This window comes from Bombyx mandarina, chromosome 22, assembly GCF_030267445.1.
Source record: "Bombyx mandarina strain Sakado chromosome 22, ASM3026744v2".
NCBI lineage: Eukaryota > Metazoa > Arthropoda > Insecta > Lepidoptera > Bombycidae > Bombyx > Bombyx mandarina.
In genome coordinates, this window is record NC_143228.1 from 1,519,003 (window position 1) to 1,540,400 (window position 21,398).

Consider the following 21,398-nt stretch of genomic DNA (forward strand, 5'->3'; position numbering starts at 1 on the left):
CTCTATTAAGGATAAAATGGATGCCATTTTTGAAAAAGTGGAGCAAGATCGACATATCAATAGTTACGATGTAGCTGACGAACTGGGAATTGAGCACAAAATAGTTTTGGCGCATTTGAAAAAAACTGGGTACACAAAAAAGCTCGATATTTGGGTACCTCACGAGCTCACTAAAGAAAGCTAATGAACAGTGTACTCATTTGTGATTCTTTATTACGACGTAATGAAACCGAACCATTTTTTGAAGCTGATAACTGGTGATGAAAAGTGGATCACGTACGACAAGAACGTGCGAAAAAGGTCGTGGTCAAATTCCGGTCAGGCTTCACAGACTGTAGCGAAACCCGGGATAACTCGCAACAAGGTGATACTATGTGTGTGGTGAGATTGGAAGGGCATTATTCATTATAAGCTATTACCACCAGGCAGGACCATCGATTCTGAACTCCACTGTGAACAACTGATGAGTTAAAGCAAGAAGTTGAGAGAAAGCGGCCGGAATTAATCAACAGATGGGGTGTGGTCTTTCATCATGATAACGCTAGACCTCACACATCTTTAGCCACTCAGCCAAAATTAAGAGAGATTGGCTGGGAGGTGTTAATGCATCCGCCGTATAGTCCTGACCTTGCACCTTCAGATTTTTACCTGTTTCGGTCTCTTCAGAATTCTTTAGGCAGTGTCAGGTTAACATCACGAGAGAGGACTGCCAAAACCAATTGTCGCGGTATTTTGATCAGAAGTCCCAAAATTTCTATAGCAATGAAATCATGTTCCTATCTACAAGCTGGCAAAAAGCTACCGAATAAAATGGTACCTACATACTTTAGTTAAATGTAAATAAACTATATTAAATAATGTTGTGAATTTTCTTAAAAAATGCGAAGAAACTTTTTCCCCAACCTATTATATATTATGTAATTTTGTTTATTATTGCTTAGTTGGGTGAACGAGCCCCCCGGTGTTTAGTGGTTACCGGAACCCATAGACATCTACAACGTAAATGCTGCCACCCACCTTGAGACATGACTTCTACGGTCTCACTTAACAGTACAACGGCTGCCCCGCCCTTCAAACCGAAACGCATTACTGCTTCACGGCAGAAATAGGCAGGGTGTGGTACCTACACATGCGGACTCACAAGACATCCTACCACCAGTAATATATGCGTTTAGGGATGTCGGATGAAGTGATATCCTTACATAGAGCCCTGTGAGAGTGTGTGAAGAGCCCTTCTCTCTTTCGGGGGCTGTCTTGATTGGAATGAAGGGTTTTACCCACCGCACTAGACTAACGTCTATCTTTTGGCTATAGCTAAAGCACCACACATTACCAGAACCTATTTTCAAATTATCATATTAAAGTTCTCTCCTCAGTGGTAGTACTCATTGATAGAACGTCTTTATTAGGATCAACAAGATGCCAGCATTAATAAGATTTTTAAAGAAAGAAAAAACTTTTTAAAGATAGATTTAAATGCATCATTACGTTCTTTATTTTATCTACTTTTTGTAGTTTTATTATTGGCCGTAATAGGTACTTAAACAGTATTTTTAGATATACATTGAACATTGATTGAACAAAGCAAATTTTATTATCAAGGTGAGCTAAAAATTTAACATTTCTTTCACTAAAAACATTTTTCCTAGTCCTAGTCTGGTTAAGGATAGCAGATGTCAGTAATAAATTCCTACTAGTATTGTCATCTGTCCTTGGTACGTAAACAATTTTTTAAGGTACTGCCACAGGTTTTGTTGGTGAAAATTACTTTCAAAAATTTGTTTTTAAATACACATTATATGAGACTAAGCGTAGTTATAACCATCTTATGTTACGTAGCAGCTGCGTACGTTATCTAGAGAATTACTATTGATCCTACTACCATTTGTATACAGATGGATCAATAGAAAATAATCTAAACATGGGAGCTGCTATTTTTGACCCACAAACCGGAAATTGTATGAAGTTCATTATTATCTCAGATGTACGAGTGTCAGTCAATAGAACTACTGGCCATTTTAGAATCTATATCATATGCTAGCTCAGTAGACTCTGACAAGTTTGTAATACTTACTGATTCTCGTAGTTCGCTGCAACACTTAAGTCGATGCGTTTATGGTGATAGGGGCAATCCAGTTGCTTATACAATTATTGAGCAGATACATAACTTAAGAGCGAATAGTAATGAAGTGATATTGCAATGGATACCTTCTCACATCGGTTTGTGTGGTAACGAAAGGGTGGATAAGTTAGCTAAGGAAGCTAGTGATGGTTTCCTTGGAATTGCGGCGCCATGACAAAGGGGTCCTTCTTCGCAGTGAACGCGCAAACTTGTGTCTTTAACGGGTTGAATTGAATCAAGTTCAATTCACCCCATTTGGAGACTCGCCCCAGAGAGTTCTCCACTTCAGACACAAGTTTTGATCGTCTCTCCTGCACCACGCTCCGAGAGAGACTCTGATGGCCGATATATCGCGCATCCCCCGTGCTGTCATCCGCATAGCAATGCATGCCATCAATAGACAGCATGTCATTGATATACAGGATGAAAAGCGTGGGGGAGAGCACCGAACCTTGTGGAACGCCAGCGTTAATGGTCATGGTATCAGAGCAATCGCCGTCTACAACGACCGTGATGCTCCGCCCATCCAAAAAGCTAGCGATCCACTTGCAGAGACCCTCAGGGATTCCGTAAGATGGTAGCTTCGACAGAAGTGCCCTATGCCAGACCCTGTAGAAGGCCTTCGCGATATCAAGGCTCACAGCAAGAGCCTCGCCCTTGCTCTCCAAGGCTTCAGCCCACCTGTGAGTAAGGTATACGAGAAGATCGCCAGCTGAGCGACCGTGACGGAAACCGTACTGTCGGTCACTGATCAGCTGGCGATCTTCAAGATACTTCAGGAGTTGTATATTTATTATTCGCTCCATCACCTTGGAAAGCAAGGAAGTTATCGCGATAGGCCTATAGCTCGATGGGTCCGACCGGTCACCCTTCTTGGGGATAGGGTGGACGTGGGCGGTCTTCCATGAAGACGGAACCCTGTTAGCGCAATAAGAGAGGTGATACAGACGCGTTAGCGCAGGCGTCAGCTCAGGGGCGCACGTTTTCAGAACCACTGCGGGGATGCCATCTGGCCCACTCGACTTATGGACGTCCAGGAGTCGGAGTTCCCGCCTGACTGCACACTGTGTAAAGCAGATCTCCGGCAGGGAACTATCACACCGGGGGATGTTCGGTGGTGTGGCATCCCCGTCGTCCACGGTCGAGTTCGAGGCGAAGAGTTTGACCAGAAGGTAAGCCTTCTCTTTCGCACTATGGGCCAGACTGTCATCGGACTTTCGCAGTGGTGGGAGACTAGACCTGCAAAAGTTTCCTTCTGCGGCTTTGGCGAGCGACCAAAAAGCACGGCTCCCAGAGGGATAGCTCTTTAGTCGCTCGCCAACTCTAGCAACGTGCTCCGACTTCGCCTTGGCAATAACCTTCTTGTAGGACCTGGAAGCGGCGTTATATTTCCGCCTTTCCTCTGAGATGTTAGGGTCCTGACGTCTCCTGGCATTATCCCATGCCACGTATGCGGACCGCTTGAGGTGTGCAGCATCCCTGCTGGCATTGTTATACCAGGGTCTGCTGCGACCCCCAACGGGCACTTCAGAGGAGGGAATAAACAATTCCATCCCCTGGAGCACCACGTCTTTAAGACGGTCTGCACAGACGTCAGGATCCGCGGAGGAAAAGCAGAACCGCCCCCATGGGTAGGATGCGTAAAATTCACGCAATCCATCCCAATCTGCTGACAAATACTGCCAAACTTTTCGATACCTGGTCGTCGTTCGACGACTAGGACGAGAGAGTGGTGTGGCAGCACGGATAAGGCAGTGATCAGACGATCCAAGCGGAGCGTCGACCACCACACTGTATCCGGCTGGATCGGTGGTCAGCAGAAGGTCCAACAGAGAAGGCTCGTGCCCCTCAATATCTGGGACACGGGTGGGCTGTGTCACCAGCTGGGAGAGGCCGTAGGCCAGGGCGAAATCGTAGGCAGCCCGACCCGGGAGGTCAGTGGTTCTGGACCCCAACCACTCTTGGTGGTGAGCGTTAAAGTCTCCAAGAACCACCACCTCCGCAGATGGGTACTGCTCAAGCACGCGGTTAGTCCCCTCTTGCACATGCTCTATCAGAGCTGAACCTGCATCACTGCTCTGGGACCTGTACAGGCACGCGTAGACTCGGGTACAACCGCCATGGTCTACGCGCAGCCACAAGAGGGACAGGTCCCGTTGTTCGAGGCCTCGTAGACGGCGACAACAGACATCAGCCCGGACGAATACACACACCCCGGCTTTACGCAGGAAGTTGTGCTCCAATAGTCACTTTATAAAATAGTTTTGGTGGGCCTTCAGAGACCATAACAGTTTCCCTTCTTTTTTATATAATTATTTTGTTACGCTCTTTTGTTGCACAACAGAGTGGCATATTCACTAGGTGAATAATCTCCTGAAGATCAATCAATCAATCAATCGGAATCAATCAATCACGCCCGGTCGGGGTCAGCATACATGAAAGATATTGAAAATCTTTGGTGCAAATATGCATGATATCGGAAGGGTAGCTGCTATGTTTGGTATAAAAGTTAGCGTGTCACCGACCATCTGGCTTATCACTTGTCGCTAACAAAACAAAACAGTAATAATCACTGAGCTTATTACTTCCGACATTGCAACAAAATCAAATCTAAAAGAAAGAATGTCACAGCCTTTACAAGCGAATACTGAGATTTTACACGGATATCTTAGAGCGTGTGGTGTCATCCACTTCGAAAACCACATAACACTTAAAAGGCAGTGATTTCGTATGCACATGCACAAAAAATATGTGTTAAGAACTTACTGGCGGTAGGGCCTCTTGTGAGTCCGCACGGGTAGGTACCACCACCCTGCCTATTTCTGCCGTGAAGCAGTAATGCGTTTCGGTTTGAAGGGTGGGTTAGCCGTTGTAACTATACTGAAGCCTTAGAACTTATATCTCAAGGTTATGACATGTCCTTCTTCAAACGAGGCTTGTTAATAATATTAAGCGGTAGGCAGCGGCAGGTGGGCTGTATGCCCGTCTGCCTACAAGGGCAATAAAAAAAAATGTAAGAAATAGAAAAAAAGCCTCGATTAACTATTTTGATAGCGTATAAAATAAAATTGTTAAAAAATAAAACGAATACCTTAGAACGTAATAAAAGACAAAACGATACATATTATATAATAAAAAAAAAGTGGTGAAATTTTATTTCAAGTTACCGTTCGAGTTTTCGTGGCAATTCATTATTCAATTTAAATTTCGTATTAACGCGAATCACAATTTGTTAGCTTAACGCCAACTCGATTGTAAGTGGTCTCAGTTGACCGCGGACTCTGCAATACCTTACTAATATCACTAACTTTATTTAGTACTAGGCCCTCGCTTCGCTTCGGAAACATTAAATTTTATTATTGATAGTTGAAGCGCCATGTTGCGCGCGGTACGACAATAACTGCGGGTGACGTCGCGGGGCAAAGCTAGTCTAAAAAAAAGTAGCCTCAGTTACTCCTTATATCATCAGCTACCTATTAGTGAAAGTCTCATCAAAATCGGTCCAGCCGTTCCAGATATAAATTTATTATTATATTATAAGGTATGGTATAAATCTTGTTTTACTATAAAATGTAAATGTAAAAGAGAAATAAAACACACACCCAATAATTATAATCAACATTTATTTATGGGTAATACTCTGGCCGCTATTATGCTTTCGGTATGTCAAGGTTGATGTCTATGGACTCCCGTAATCAATTAAAACAAACGTCAGCCCGTCACCGCATCATCTAAAACTACAATTAAACGTTAATAGTATTTGCGATAAATAATTGAATTTAATTGTAAAGAATATTTTGTCAGTCAGTATACATAGTTTTAATACGATATCATGTGTAATCCATATTATTATATTAATACGTGAATCAAAAACTTTTTACGAAAATTGCGCGGACGGAGGAGTATTAAATTTCCCACACTTATAGAAAATATAGAGAAGGAGTGCAAAATGATAATATTTTTCAAAAATTATGCATTAATAATACATTAAATCAATAAAAAAAACATTACACACACTACCACGTATTTGACACACAAACACGCATTTATACTTTTTGTTTATTGTCAAACTTTTGTTATATAGCTTAAAGTCTGTGGTCAAATTGAGAATAGGCTAATATTGTTTTATCTTTCATATTATTTGTCTATAGTGTGGTCTTGGCGAAATCTGTGAATAAAGAAGTATCTTTGACAATAGAACCTTAATAATGTTCAAACTTATAATTTCAATTAATTATAGTCGAATTTCGACTACCGCGGGACCACTAGTAACTAAATTATAATGTGAGGATAGAATTCGTTAACATAAGTGAATAGAAACATGTTCTATTCATTTACTAATTGCCAGGTGTACTGTTCGTTGCATTTGAAGTCCTTCCAGGCTGCGAAATCGATGCTGGGAATATTCTCGCAGCGACTTATTCTGTTTCTGAAATAAAAATATAAGAAGTCGCTGATAGCAGAGTACATAGTTACTTTTCGCCTCAGAAAATGGTACAGAAAACAATTTAAACCCTACGGTCGTTTATTAACAAAACTTCTCTGACAAGTAAACATTGCGAGAATATTAGAATTGAAGGTTTGATGAGTAGGGTAGCCACCCACGAGGCGTGATGTCTATATTTCAAGTCTATGGGCCCTTTTCGGGCCATGGGCCGAACCTCCTGTGAGGTCCCCGGGGCGACCCCGAGGGGTCTCCGAGGCCTAGGGGGCGCTACCCTTATACTGTGTAACGATTATGCCACTCCCCAAACTGGAACGCATGACTGATCTACGACAGAAATTACCAGTATATTCTTCTACTACGGTCTAGCATAAATAAAAATAATAAATAATTTGTGGATTTTATTTTTTTCCGTCACGGAAATAATTCATGAACATGTGTGAGGTAATTAATTAGAAAAAATGGCATCCGCCTGCGGGATTTGAATACTGGCACAGTCGCATTGCTCAATTCAAGTACACCGGGCCTTTTATGCTTTACGCCAGGACGATTTACGAATTATTTCGAATTCGAAATACCGTTGTAATTGCAAATGGAATATTTTTCTAAAAAGCTAACATTACACGAAATTATGCATACCTTGAATGCGGTCTGAGGAACGCTTGAGGCTGTATTTCGGTGACCTTATCGCCAACGTCACAAAGGATTCGAGCTATACTAGCTTTCCTTATTTCGAAAAGTTGTTCTGGAATGAAAATTACAATTTAATATATAACCGCGGGATACATCACAACGACTGATCCGGTGTTGACCGCATACGCGGTTTTCACCCGAGAGCTTTTCGGCCCAAGCGGGACATGTCTAATATTAAATAATTCTTCTTTTTAGTCGTACACTTCTGGCAGAGTGGTCCTGGTTATGTATCATCTTATTGGTTGATTGTGGCTTTTAAGAGGCTCTTAAATAATAGGTACTCACGTAAACTAAAGGCGTTGGGTCTTTCCGAGCTCTCGTACCAATGTCTGTCAGATACAATATTGCGGACTAGCTGTTCCACAACCAAGCAGTAGAAGGTTGGCGGCACGAAACCACCTTTAATGCGCCTCTCAACCCAAATACCGGCCAAGAGGTCCATGTCTTCAACATCTTCGTACAAATCTTTGAGTATTTCGATCCTCTAAAACACAAAATTATCGTTTATTTCGATGGCGATTCCAAATTGGATGCTTTGTCTACAATTGGATATGTTCTATCTAGGTAAAGTATCAATCAGACTTACAAAAAGCAAAAAAAGGACAAAATACTTATCGACTAAAACAAATGTAATAAAATATGAAAACTCGCTCTCAAAACAGTTACTGATCAATCGAGAAAGAGTAGCTTTTTAATGAATAATGATTCCTTTCTTTCTGACGCAAAAGAACATTAAAGTGTGTTATATATGAAGTTATATGTGAAGTGTAATATGGATGCAAAATCTGAAGTAAATGAAATAAATAATCAAAAATAAATATGCTATAGACCTCGGCGTCAATTACTCCTTCCAGGTCTCCCCATTTCTTGATCGTTTTACCGAAGCAAAATTCGTGGTATTTAACGTAAGGCTGGAATCCAAAATATCTGTTCTTGGAGATGTCGTTTGTCATCAGATCTGATGCTCTTTGGTGAGGACCCAAGCCGATATCAACGATCTGAAAATAATAATATAAAATAACATAAGCTCAAGAGACTTCGTCTTCTACAATATCTATCATAGGAGGGAAGAGAGGAAATTTGAATCTGAGTGAAGTTCTTGAATTTGTGGAACGATTTAGTATTAATGCATTTGGTTCTGAGCCATGTTTGAAGACTAGTTTATCGGCAAATATTGTACCGAAAAGAACAAAAAAACTAGACAGACAAGAATGACAATGAATGGATAATTCGTTTAAGCATACATACATCAGGATCAGCTGTATGGTCAATATTAGCACTGCCTTGTCTAAAAGCTCCTTGTGTTATATAATCTATGTTATTGTCCACATCGAAGAATCCTGTTCTCAAAGTGAGGTTCACTATCGGATACTGCTTGAGATAATATCCCTTTGTGTCGTACATTCTGAAATTTATAAAATTCAATGAAATTTAAGTAATATTGCTTATTCACTATTTCGAATTGTGGGCTAATCTCCATGTCAGTAGAACTAGTAGGATTTAAGTCAACAATAAAATGATAGTATCAGATACTAATTAGTTTTACTGTTAATCTGTCAGTCTGGAATATTTCGTTGGAACTAATTTTATTGTTAGTATCTTAAGGTGTGTGATTAATATGATTGATATTCAAGTACTTATGATTAAAAACAATTGTTATTGAAAACAAAAGCAGTCTTTAACACACATTCTTTCTAACGAAACTAATTCAATTTCAATTTAATAATCGAAAAAAATTTAAATTTTTATACAGCTATTATTAAATTCACAATTGAAGAATTATTAAATTGAGATTGGTATTAACAAATAAAAACTAAAGGTATATTAGAGGAAGTGTGAAAGTAGCCCCAGTGATTAATAAATTAAAGAGCGGACGGTTAGCGTGGTATGGACATGTGATGCGTAGAGAGAAGATGCATGTGACTAGGAGATGTATAGAAATGGTAGTGCAAGGTAGAGGGAGAAGAGGTTGGCCGAAGAAGACATGAATGGAGTGTGTGAATGACGATATGAGAGAAAGGGGAGTGAGTGTTTAGACGACGGCTGATAGAGGAGAATGGAATAGAAAAATTCGTTTTGCCGACCCCACCCTAATGGGATAAGTTGGAAACAAAGAAGAAGGAGAAATAAAACGAAGTAAACTGACTTAAGGGTGCCTTCCTGGACGCTATGGAGCCATCGCAAAACAAACGGGTACTCGAGCGAAACTTGTGGTAGTATTTCAGGATTGTACGCATCTCTGTATCCAAATGAAGGCGATAATACACCATCTCTGACCAAATTGTCACGACCTGGAAAAAAATTAATAATTATATTTGGACTCAAATACAGTGTATTCACTAGAGCCCATAGACATCAAAATAGAATGCCAGACTCAGACGTGAGGTCATAAGGTACATTGTTTGTGAATGTTGTAAATGTGTCATCAAGCAAAAAGTTAACACAGAAGGATTATAGTTGTATTTTACGCCTAAAGGATTAATTTTAGGTATATTTTATAATATACAACAATAGACAAACATGTTTGAATTTTTTTTTCACTTGAGTATTTTATGAAACCAACAAAAGCGTCACTTTCTGTTGTGAAACATGACAACTAAGATTACGTCCCCATGTCTCAAAAGGAGCGGTAAAAATCCTGTTGTGAAGTTTATCAGCTTAATAATATCTTAAAAACAGGTAAATCTTGAGATCCTCGGCTCCTATAGAGCAATAATAAACATATAGACGTTAGTGGTCTTGGGCATGGTGGTAATTATAATCAGAAGTATTTAAGTACAGCTTAAGCAATGTAACCTACCACACTGCTTAAAAATGTAAAACTAAAAAATCCAATAAAGAAAGGTATTTTATCATCCTTACCCAAGAAAAGAGGTAACAGCTCATAAAAATATATCTGTAGAGCTACAGCGATATTTATGTCTCTCGCTGTATTAAAGAGCGTATTGTCATCCCAACACGGGTTGATCTTTGCCAATTGTTCCGCGATGATATTGTGGTGTCTCCAAAACCAAACAGCCATTATATTGACACTAGCAAGTGTATTGCTACCATCTTCGGCTGTCGAAAAAGAGTATGATTCATAAAACCGTGGCACGTCGAAGGGTTATTATTAAAGTTCTCTAAATTATCTGTGTCTCAACGGGGAAAAGTTGTTAAATCACCTAGTGTAGCAGATCGAGACAGTACACTAGTAAATTTTGATTACTATGCTTTCATTATTGCGTAAATTTAAAAATTAAACTGATATAATATAAAACGGTGGATTCAATAGTTTTTTTGTTCGTTCATGTTTGGCTCTTGATTATTTACCTTGATGTAGTTGAAGTTTTGGAGAGTTGTTGCTTTAGGGATGATTTTTGATAAGCCATACTTGAAATCTTTTAGCAATACTATTTCTTTTTTTAATTATAGTATTCATAGCATATTATGTCGTGAAGTGATTATAACCTTTACTCACACACAAACATCAAGCGTCTCGGAAATATATAATATTTTTTTAATCATAATGGCCAGAATATATGAGACAAGATCCATTGAAAAGCGAATGATCGTCTAGTAAACTTGAATGAGGATAATACCGAATGAATTGAAGGCTTTGACCGCTAAATTTCGTGTTTATCAAAGATATCAGGTCAACAAACTCAACTAGAAAATTAAGTAGCAAAATTCACTATAATATATTCGGATTTCGATAAATAAATATTTTTTTATGAGACAGAGACATTAACATTATTCAAATTGCCTTTCGTGTTTGCAAATTTCATTACCGTTTTATAGTTAAAAATAAAAAGAACAAATTCACAGTTTATTTCGCAAAAACCTAGCCACATCGTGTGACGTGGAAACGTGGCTTTTTTTTTTTGGTCGAGTGGAAATCGCCGGTCTTCCGCCCTCCACTGGGGATGGAAGGCGGGGCATGTCAGAGTCGAACTGACTAAAACCTCCTGTCGCTCAACAACCAACGTCCAAACCTCGCATGATATAGAACTCATGAAAAGGCAAAGAGGGGAAAGTGAAGCGTTTAGTGCGGAGCACATCTCTCCCCCCTCGGGACGCCGGGTGCCACGACCACCAGCCCTCTCGGTCGACAGGCTATCCGAAGCCCGCCTAGATGGCGCCGGTTAGAGTGAGCTGTCCTACGGAATACCCCGCTGGACCAGACCCAGCGTGGGTCGAGGATAGCCGGCCTTCCATCACCCGGATGCTCTTGTGTAAAACGCGTGCAGACGTGGCTAAATATTCGTATTTATTCGTAGGCTAAATATCGATTGATCAATTTAATACGGTACTGTATGCAAATGCCTGAATGACACTTACGTGTTGCATGACATCTTGTTTCTCTAGGCTTGTCGTTTAATAAGCAAAGGTTAATTTGAGATTTGGTGCTTGGAGGCCAGATTCTTCCATTCGAAATCTCATACTTCAGTAAGCCTCCTTTGAATAGTCTTCCTTTTGCCAACAGCGATTTCAGATCGCTTCCATATATCATCGAAAGGTCTAGCAGAGGTGTAGATGATACGATCTGTCACGAAAAAGGTATTTGATATTTTACCTTCAATGTATTTTAAATGTAAGCTTTACTTGTAACAGTTAGATAAGTGTAAGTAAGATATATAAGAATGATATGATCTGATGTGATGTGATGTGATGTGATGTGACATGACATGACATGACATGACATGAATGACATGATATGAAATATATTTATAGTTAAATAAGTATATTAATCAATAGTGAGTAAGCTATGAATAATATTTGCCCAATGTCGTTAGTTATAATGATTACCAGTGTGTTAAAAATATTTCTATCAAAAAGATAAAATGAAGTCAACGATGTTTTTAAAGGTCAGGACCTTAGGACGCATCACTTTTTAAGTTCTGAAATTTCTCAAAGCTTTGCTCTTGTTATTTTTACGTTTTAATTAATTTTAGTTATATATTTATCTCCTGAGATGTCATTTTTGTCTCACTAAATAGGTTTCATGGATGTTTATGTTTTTATCTCTGTGTATGATATAGAAAATAAATGTCTTTTAAAGTAGTGCCTTTATCGCATGCAATAAGGTCACAAATAAAGTTAGGTGCAAAAGATCACAAATATAAAGTCGTCGTGGCCTAAAAGATAAGACGCCCGGTGCATTTGTATCGACCGATGTGCCGGCTGTGCCAGTGTTCGGTTCCCGCAGGCAGGTACAATTTTTTTCTAATGAAATACGAACTCAGCAAGTGTGGTAATGGAAATTAAATCCGCAAAAATAATGATTTGCGTAAATACTGGTTGGTGGTAGGACGTCTTGTAAGTCCGCACGGGTAACAACCACTATCCTGCATATTTCTGTCGTGAAACAGTAATGCGTTTCGAATCGAAGGGTGAGGTGAAAGGTGAGGATGATTTATGTTTTTTATGTCTATGGGCTCCATTAACTTAACTCCAGGTGGACGTGAGCTCATTCATTCATCTAAACAAAAAAGTGTGTCCCGTAGTATAGGTGACTAAATACTCGCTTGGATGTTATTTCTGACAATGTATCTCATTGAATAAGGAGTATATCTTGTGTCCATTACATACTCTTTCTGGAACTGTTCCGTTTTTCACACAGCCAGTGGACTGAAAAGACTCCGGTCGCGTCATGTTCAGACACCTGATGTCTGAGAAGCGGTGCACCGGGTCATCATCAGGTATTTTGTTCGGTACGCAATCTCTATCAGTTCTTCCTTTGGCCGTACAGCAATATGGCTTCCATATGACATATTTTACTGTTGAACATTACAATTTTACATAAAATTAGACTGGATAGTTGTGAACATTTTTCTCGCTCTATTTTTACTATTGCGTTTTTGCGAGACTGGGATAGTCAGTAAGTACACCTTAAAACCTCATGTTTCGAAATGGTTAGTGCCATTTATAGGCTGGGGTAATCACTTAACAACATGGGATCCGTGAGCTCGACCATCGATCTTAAAAAACAAGAAACGGATTTATACAAGTGTGGTCTAGAACTAATTCCCAATGCCAACTTCTTCATAATTCTTTTTGCTAGTTTGCTTTTATCCTTCTTCCGGATATTGATATCATTTTTAATCCGGTTTTATTGTCTCGCTAGGTTTGTATGATTGCTTGCTTGAAAAATTTGCACCCAATACAATCTATACTAATATTATAAAGAGGAAAGATTTGTTTGTTTGTTTGTTTCGAATAGGCTCCGAAACTACTGGACCGATTTGAAAAATTCTTTTTCCATTAGAAGCCAACATTGTCCCTGATGAACATAGGCTACTTTTTTTAAATTTTTTTTTATATTTTTTTTTTGGTTTCATGTGTGTTTTAATGTTTCCGAAGCGAAGCGAGGGCGGGTCGCTAGTAATATTATAATATGATTCTAATACTTTAACCAGTACTAACAGGATTTAAAACGGTTCTTAAACTACTATAATATATAAATACTTTTATGGCGATTTACTTTGAAGAGTCTTTCACAAAGTGGATCGTGAATCTAACCAACTTAGTAACTATGTAAATGATTACCTGTATCATGAAGAGACACTACATCAGCAGACATGAAAACGAAATCATGAATCGCTAGTTGAGTAAACAATTGGCTGGGGACTTTGCCCACACTCCACAGATTGGTTCTCAAATACCTTGGAGTGGGCATAGCATTTCCGGATTTCGTCGTTTTCGGTTCAAAATCTGTTGATAAATAAGCCTTTTTACAAATGAATGAATATCGCCGGATATTCTCCGTGAGTCACGATTCCGATCCGGCGATGACGTTGATGCCCTTGCTAGGGCCAGTTTTAGAAAAGCCGCCAGAGCTTGCCTGCACGTCTGGTGAAGCTAGGATAACCCGTCGAAGCTAGTAGCATTGGTAGGCAAAACACGTAGGCTCCACCATCCTGGTCGTTTTTGTCCTGATTAGTCACGGGTTCCGATTTGACGGGTGGCATAACCGTTACGCGATACATTGAAGATATCGACCTCATGTCTCCAGGTGGGTGGAAGCATTCAAGTTTTGTTGCATTTAACTTTATAACTACTTATGTAAATGTATTATAAAAAAATTAAAACATTCCATATTTATTTCCATAAAAGATGATAAACACTAAAGAACCTCCATAGCGTCAAATGCAGCAAACTGAGCACTTTTCAAGATTCACTAAACTTGATCAGAACTGTATAGTGTCAATATCTGTACAGCTTACCCTATTTCATCATCACGTTTTTTTTATTGTTTTTACCTACCTAAGCTGATACCCTTGAGAGGCTATTTCAGCGTCACCTTAGCTAGTAGGTGAGCTCACAGGGCTCAAACTGGAGTGATGCTAACACTGACCCTAGCAAGAGCAGTGCTTCGCAGAATCTACCACCGGATCGGAAACGCGACACACGAATCGAAACTCAGTGGGCTGTGTCTATGGGTTAATTCGCTCGTCGAGCCTTTCGTCGCAAGCGACGGGTTCGACCGGAACGGTGACCGGTGCTTGTGGTACCTAAAAGCGCCGTTAATGGATCGGGGGATCCGTAATGACGTGTTTTGGGCATTATCACGAAGTACTAGACTACACTACCTTTATCGTAAACAGCTGGTAGGACTCTGACGAATGGAGTATGACTGGCGCCTCTGGTTGGGTGTTGGAGATTATTGCAGGAGCCATCAACACGCCGGCCTTCGTTCGGGTCACAAGGTTCGAACTCTCCGACACACCAACTAAATAATACATAATTTGATGGTTGATAGAGTTGGCGTTAAAGTAGCAGAATTATATAGGTATATTATGTACGTGGTATTTTTTTTATTTTATTTTTCTGTTGCTTACATGGGTGGACGAGCTCATAGCCCACCTGGTGTTAAGTGGTTACTGGAACCCATAGACATCTACAACGTAAATCCGCCACCCACCTTGAGATATAAGTTCTAAGGTTTCAGTATAGTTACAAAGGCCACCCCACCCTTCTAACCGAAACGAATTACTGCTTCATGCCGTGCGGACTCACAAGAGGTACCAGGCCACCAGTAATTACGCAAATTGTAATTTTGCTGGTTTGATTTTTATTACACGATGTTATTCATTCACCGTAGCAGTCAATCGTGAACATTTATTGAGTACGTATTTCATTAGAAAAAATTGTACCCGCCTGGGATTTGAAAACCGGTGCATCGCTCAACACGAATGCACCGGACGTCTTATACCTTAGGCTACGACGACTTTTATGTAATAAATATATAAAACGACATAATTAAAGCATGCTTATTAATTGTTGTTGTAAATATTTTCTAGAAAATAGCTCAAAGTCAGCAACAATAAAAACATCGCCACATCTAATTACGTTGGACAAACAAAGTTACAAAAAACATTTTAAAATTAGCATAATCAAATAAAATTAATTATACTAATTATTCACTTGATAAATGACTAATTTATATAAATATGTAGAAGAAAAAAACTTACAAAGTGTTATTGGCTTTATCGTGTTGTTTCACTTCATCTTTGCTAATAACATTACCCGTGTAAGAATCATAAAATATGCAATTTACTGTAACGGCGAATAGAGAAAAAAAAACAAAAATAATCATATTTTTTTTGCCGACACGTCCTTCTCCATACAAAATAAGCTGTTACTGAAAACAGATATTCATTCTCACATTCTAATATAACTTTGTGTGACCATTAAGTGTCAACAAAACTGGTTATTATAATCTGTATGTGGATAATTTAAGGATATAATTCTTAGTTTAAAAACAACTATTTGCTTTCGTGGAAACGCTACGCTTTGATGTAATTACATCGAGGAAATAGTAATACTGTAACAATATTGCGTAAACGGCAAGGTCCAGCTTATTGAGAGCCCTCGCGAATACATACCACGATCTTCCCTATTTCTGCCGCGAAGCTATCCGTCAGTTCCGGATTAAAACAGAGAGACCGAAGTAAATAAGTTCATATGAGACTTCGACACTATGTCCGATCTATCCAACTAGGGCTAAAAGTCATTTTAAAATTCTGCTTAGTTTGGGATGGAAGGAATCCGGAAGATCTTATTCTTAACCAGAATGAATGGGCATCGAGAGCTCAATGAGGAGAAGTTTCCTATCGACTGCCGTGCGCCCCCTGAGGAAGTCTTATAGGTGAAGAGCATAATTGGTGTGCATCTACAATCGGATTTTTTAAATTTTTAAATTACTTTGTGGGCAGACGAGCATAGTGAATGGCCACCATAGCTGGATTTGCATCCATCTGATAGTGAGTGGTTACCACATCTGGATATGGACTGTGGACGAATGCAGTGGCAATATTGATGGACTCTGCTTCCTGGAATAGCCTTCCTTTTATTTCCGTTAAATTGAAAACTTGGATCGAAGCATTAAGTTACTTACATCTGAGTGATCCAAATCAAAAACATTATTTAATGTAGATTGTTTTTTTTTTTTGTATTGGGTCAAATATTACCTAGGTTTACCTTGTTGTTATAATATGTAATATTTTACCCGCGACATAAACGTAATAGAATTTTTTCGATCAAATTAACCATGGCTATGGTTGGGGGATACCACCAAATCTATACCAAATATTCTGTAATAATTACTAAAACTTTAAGGGAGGATTTCGTGGCATAAAAACAAATAAATTATGGAAATTGCACAAATAAATGCTCTTGGTTGAATTTTTTTTAGAATTTTAAAGCAAATATTCAATGGGAATTTGGTAAATAAAATATTGATCAAGCAACATTTTCATGACAATGGCTCCGTAAATTACTTATCTACCGATTCCCCTCCCCTTCTCCAAGCAATTCAATTCGAAACTATTGTTGACTATAAACTATGTAATAAAACGACTTCACTGGTCACGCGTATTGTTTTATATTAAGGAATTATGAAAAATAATTCAAATGACGCACAAATGTGAACATTTAGATAGTTAATATACAAGGTCAACGCAGCCATTGTGTGACGCCCACGTCCTTTCGGATCCTCCCGATCCACTAACGGTCCTTTTAGATAGCCCAAGCACCGGTCATCGTTCTCGTCGAACCCGTCGCCGACGAAGCGCTCGGCGAGTAAATTAACCCACAGACACAGCCCATTGAGCTTCTCACCGGATCTTCTCCATGGGTCGCGTTTCCGATCCGGTGGTAGATTCTGCGAAGAATTCTCTTGTTAGGGTTTGTGTTAGCAACAGCGTCAGGCTTGGGCCCCGTGAGCTCACTTACTCACCCAGTGACGGTGATATGGTCTCTAAAGACCATCAGTTTAGGTAGGAAAAAGAAAAGTGTGACACATGGTTCCGTGTAACTGGATCACTTGGTAGTATTGGACTTTCCCTGCATTTTGCTATCCAGTGCTATTTTTAGGTGGATAGACGAACTTATTGCACTCAAGGTATTAGGGGGGTCATTGGAGGCCATCGGGTCCCATATACCCAGGCCCCGCATGAGGCACAGAATCTTCATAGGAGGTTCGACCCTTGGTATGAAGAAGGTTGTTTGATTAGATATTACAACGTGGATGCTGCTTATTAGCAGCAGAAATGTGCGGACTTATAATATTATACCAGTATGAATACATAGTATGATTTTCTGAATGGAGTCATAATTTGGGATTCTCAACAAACTTGTTTTATTAATACGTTGAAAAATAGTCACTGACTAATATACTTTAATTAAATACACCTTAATTAAATACGAGTTTAAGGTCGAGCTTGCGTCTTTATTTTTAATTATCTAATAATATTAAGTTATAAACAAAAATTAAAATAATTTAATTAAATACATTATAGCGTAGATTAAGATCACGTTTGCTTCTAGAACTATGCGTTTTATTTACAAAAAAAAACAGGCTACTTACGTTCTGCAAGGTGATTATGTTATTTGTAACTGTGTTCACTGAACGGAAACATAAAGGGTGTTGAAAAACTACTGTGATTTGAATTAGTCTACCCTGTACAACAATATTTTGTAATAACTGTTAGTCTCATAGGGGTCGCACCTTCATCTGTTTTTCTACTCCCGATTTCTAACTCCTCAATCCTGATCTTAAGTAAGGTAGTGTAAGTTGCAAACTTGCTAACTCGGGTACTAGAAGTTTAAAAGTAATGGTAAAGTACGCTTAAATTTTTGATTTTCTTACCTAAGCTGATAGTCTTGAGGGGCTATTTTAGCGTAACCCTGACGTGTAGGTGAGCTCTCGGGGCTCAAACCAGGACGCGTTGCTAACACTGGCCCTAGCAAGAGCAGTGCTTCGCCGAATCTACCACCGGATCGGAAACGCGACCCACTGAGAAGATCCGGCCGATAACAATCGGTACTCATTACTGACGCATCGTTACGTTGCTTATTAATTTTACTATCTAGTAAAAGACAGAATATTTCTTGAGGCACGATGTTCATGTCGTGCATGAAATTGATGAATTCAGGTCCAAATATAGTTATTTTACACATTGCCGGTGGACCATCAGGTACTCTATACAATACGTAAGAATTATATACATTACCTAGGTAAAGTATATACTGGAAAATAATATTTTAACTTAGACTTAGACTTAGACGATTTTCATTTTAAGAAAAAATTAAAAGATAATCTTATTAGTGGAAATTATTATCACATAAATGATTTTCTTAGGGACGACATTGAAAATAAATGGAATTTTTAATTATTGGTTGAATTATGGATGAATGAATAGTAAATTATATTATATTATAATATCTTGCACTGTACTAAAATTCGCATGTCAAATAATGACAAAGCATACACGCTGCTTTTAACTTTATGTAATAACTCATTTTCACTATGCTTGGCGAATAAATGATTTCTTTCTTTCTCTTTCTTTCTTTCTTTCTAATATTTCATACATCACCTTAACGTTTTGGATGTTCTATACATTACTAGGTATTGTATAGAATACCTGAATTATACAGATTGCCGGTAACATATACATATGTTAGAAGTATTTTTATCATGCTATGTACATACACTGTACATTTTTATGCTGTATATATTGACTGATAAGGGTAAGGGTGGTAAGGGGGAGAACGGCAATATCTTCTAATTGGCCCCAAACGTCAACCTCACCTGCCCGTGGTGCCCCCCTGCTAGATAACGAACGAGGACTTGGCGAACGAGCTGTGGCGGTATAACCCTAACATCTGGCTGGGTAACCTACCAGAAGAGGCTTCAGCAGCCTGGAAATCTAAATAATCTCCAAAAAGACTGGTGCAGAAGGCAAGGGAAAACCACTGCTACTAATCTTCCAAAGAAAGTCGTTACACAAAAAAAAATACGAGATGAGATATTGACTGATCGGAAATATTACCACCAAGAAATACATTAATGTTATCTTTTCATTTTTTTACGAAAATAAATTCAAATGGGTTTGATAAGTAATTAAAACGATTTTTTTTTCAATACATAAAGATAGCAGTGGTGTGGCGGCGGCAGTTGGCAGCATTGTAGATGTCTATGGGCTCCAGTAACCACTTAACACCAGGTGGACTGTGAGCTCGCCTACACATCTAAGCAAAAAAAAGAAAAAAGAGCGTATAGGAATAACGAAATAAAACCGGTTAACAAACAGGGAAGAACATGGCATTTAACTATTACTTACTAACCTATATTTAGACTGTAGATTAAAAACAAATTTCGAAGTATTGTATGCATGCGAGCATTGCCGAAACCTAAAAAAATACTAGATTACCGTATATTCATGCACGCCACTGCACGAGTTTTGAAAGCTAAAGCCGAGCCGTGTTGACACCAAGTTAATCCCGAATTTGCTCCGCTATATTTCTTTGGGCCAAGTTTAATATTTGGGCTCATCCCAAGGTAAACCAGCCACGTCGGGTTCGCGTTTAATAACTGTGTGTTTGCCGAAGGATTTTCGGCGCGAAATGTTTTTATTGCAACGTCGAAATTAATGCTTAAGTTTTGAGATTCTCGTTGACATTTTTCTGGCATGTCTCTGTAATAATACGAAATGATAAAATCTGTGAAGCATATTATTATGGACGTTTGATCCAACTTCCCTGTCCTATTTTATTTACCTATCATTATTAGCATTTTCTTGAATTTCAAATGAATAATATTATTATATTCTCATTATCTCCTGTTCTTTCAAAACTATATATACAAAAATGAATTGCTGTTCGTTAGTCTTGCTAAAACTCGAGAACGGCTGGATCGATTTGGCTAATTTTGGTCTTGAATTATTTGTGGAAGTCCAGAGAAGGTTTAAAAGGTAGATAAATATGAAAATGCTCGGAATTAAATAAAAATAACAATTTTGTTTTTTCTTTGATGTGTCCTCCGTCGGACGGATTCCTTTTGTTTGTTTTAAGTTTATTTTATACAAAAGCTTAGGTCTTTTATTTATCGATTGAGGCAATACGAAGTCTGCCGGGTCAGCTAGTTAAAATATAATTTTCGGAATACTGACGAAGTATTGTTTACTGTTCTCCCATAAAGCTCCCGAGACTTAGACCGCGATTAAGACTCCGACTTATCTTGATGTCGCTAGCTAAAACCAAATGGGATCTGAAGCCCGTCTTCTCATTTACAATAGTAAAAAAACCTTTTTACCGCTCTTATATGCACCTCCTGTTGATTTATGATATTAAATATCATAACTACAATATCTATATCAATAGACATGTTCATTGCTTTTTTAAATAAACGGGTAAATTGTAGGCATGCTTTACCGATGTTACAGCTGCATAGAATAAAAGCCTTTTTAATGAAATGCCTGGCTTACGTTGAGAGTACCTAATATGTAGTATATCGAAAAAGGTAGTCTACTAAGTTAAAACTTAGATAAACGGTTGCATAGGAAGACTATTTTGAAACGAAACAACAAACAATTGTTTCAAGATATAATTTCCAAAGTGTCTGGATTACGATAAAGTTATGAAATTCAAACTTGTTACATTATAAAAAAAAACATTATTAAATCATTACGACATATTGGGATGATGCTATTCTTGAGTACATTTCGCGGCACATTTTTATGTGACAACAACATAGTTGAATTAATGCTCTTTTAAAATTGATACATCGATTAGTATAGATTGGAAATTCAAAAAGTTAACGATCTCATGATCGTAACGGTACTATAAACTATGTATAAAATATTAAACCAGTTCCCG

The 21,398-nt window shown here is 38.6% G+C and overlaps 1 protein-coding gene across 1 annotated transcript; it reads right to left on the reverse strand.

Moving 5' to 3' along the window:
- Nucleotides 1-5,728: 5,728 nt before the first annotated feature.
- LOC149500280 (peroxidase-like) lies at nucleotides 5,729-15,894 on the reverse strand. The gene is made up of 12 exons (XM_089736728.1): nucleotides 15,713-15,894; nucleotides 14,831-14,970; nucleotides 13,788-13,952; nucleotides 12,831-13,018; nucleotides 11,580-11,784; nucleotides 10,122-10,319; nucleotides 9,406-9,550; nucleotides 8,508-8,664; nucleotides 8,090-8,257; nucleotides 7,545-7,743; nucleotides 7,206-7,311; nucleotides 5,729-6,551 (listed from the first exon to the last, which is right to left on the reverse strand). The coding sequence occupies exons 1-12, from the start codon at nucleotides 15,835-15,837 to the stop codon at nucleotides 6,449-6,451; spliced, it is 1,899 nt and encodes a 632-aa protein (XP_089592854.1). The 5' UTR covers nucleotides 15,838-15,894; the 3' UTR covers nucleotides 5,729-6,448.
- Between the last annotated feature and the right edge of the window lie 5,504 nt (nucleotides 15,895-21,398).

What these genes read in the sequence shown, in the direction of transcription:
- LOC149500280 (XM_089736728.1), bottom strand. Translation starts at nt 15,837, where the DNA reads ATGATTATTTTTGTTTTTTTTTCTCTATTCGCCGTTACAGTAAATTGC. An exon ending in ACCATACAGCTGATCCTGAT is followed by an intron (nt 8,258 to 8,507) that starts GTATGTATGCTT and finishes TATTATTTTCAG; the next exon opens with ATCGTTGATATCGGCTTGGG. An exon ending in AAGGAGTAATTGACGCCGAG is followed by an intron (nt 7,744 to 8,089) that starts GTCTATAGCATA and finishes TTTGTGTTTTAG; the next exon opens with AGGATCGAAATACTCAAAGA.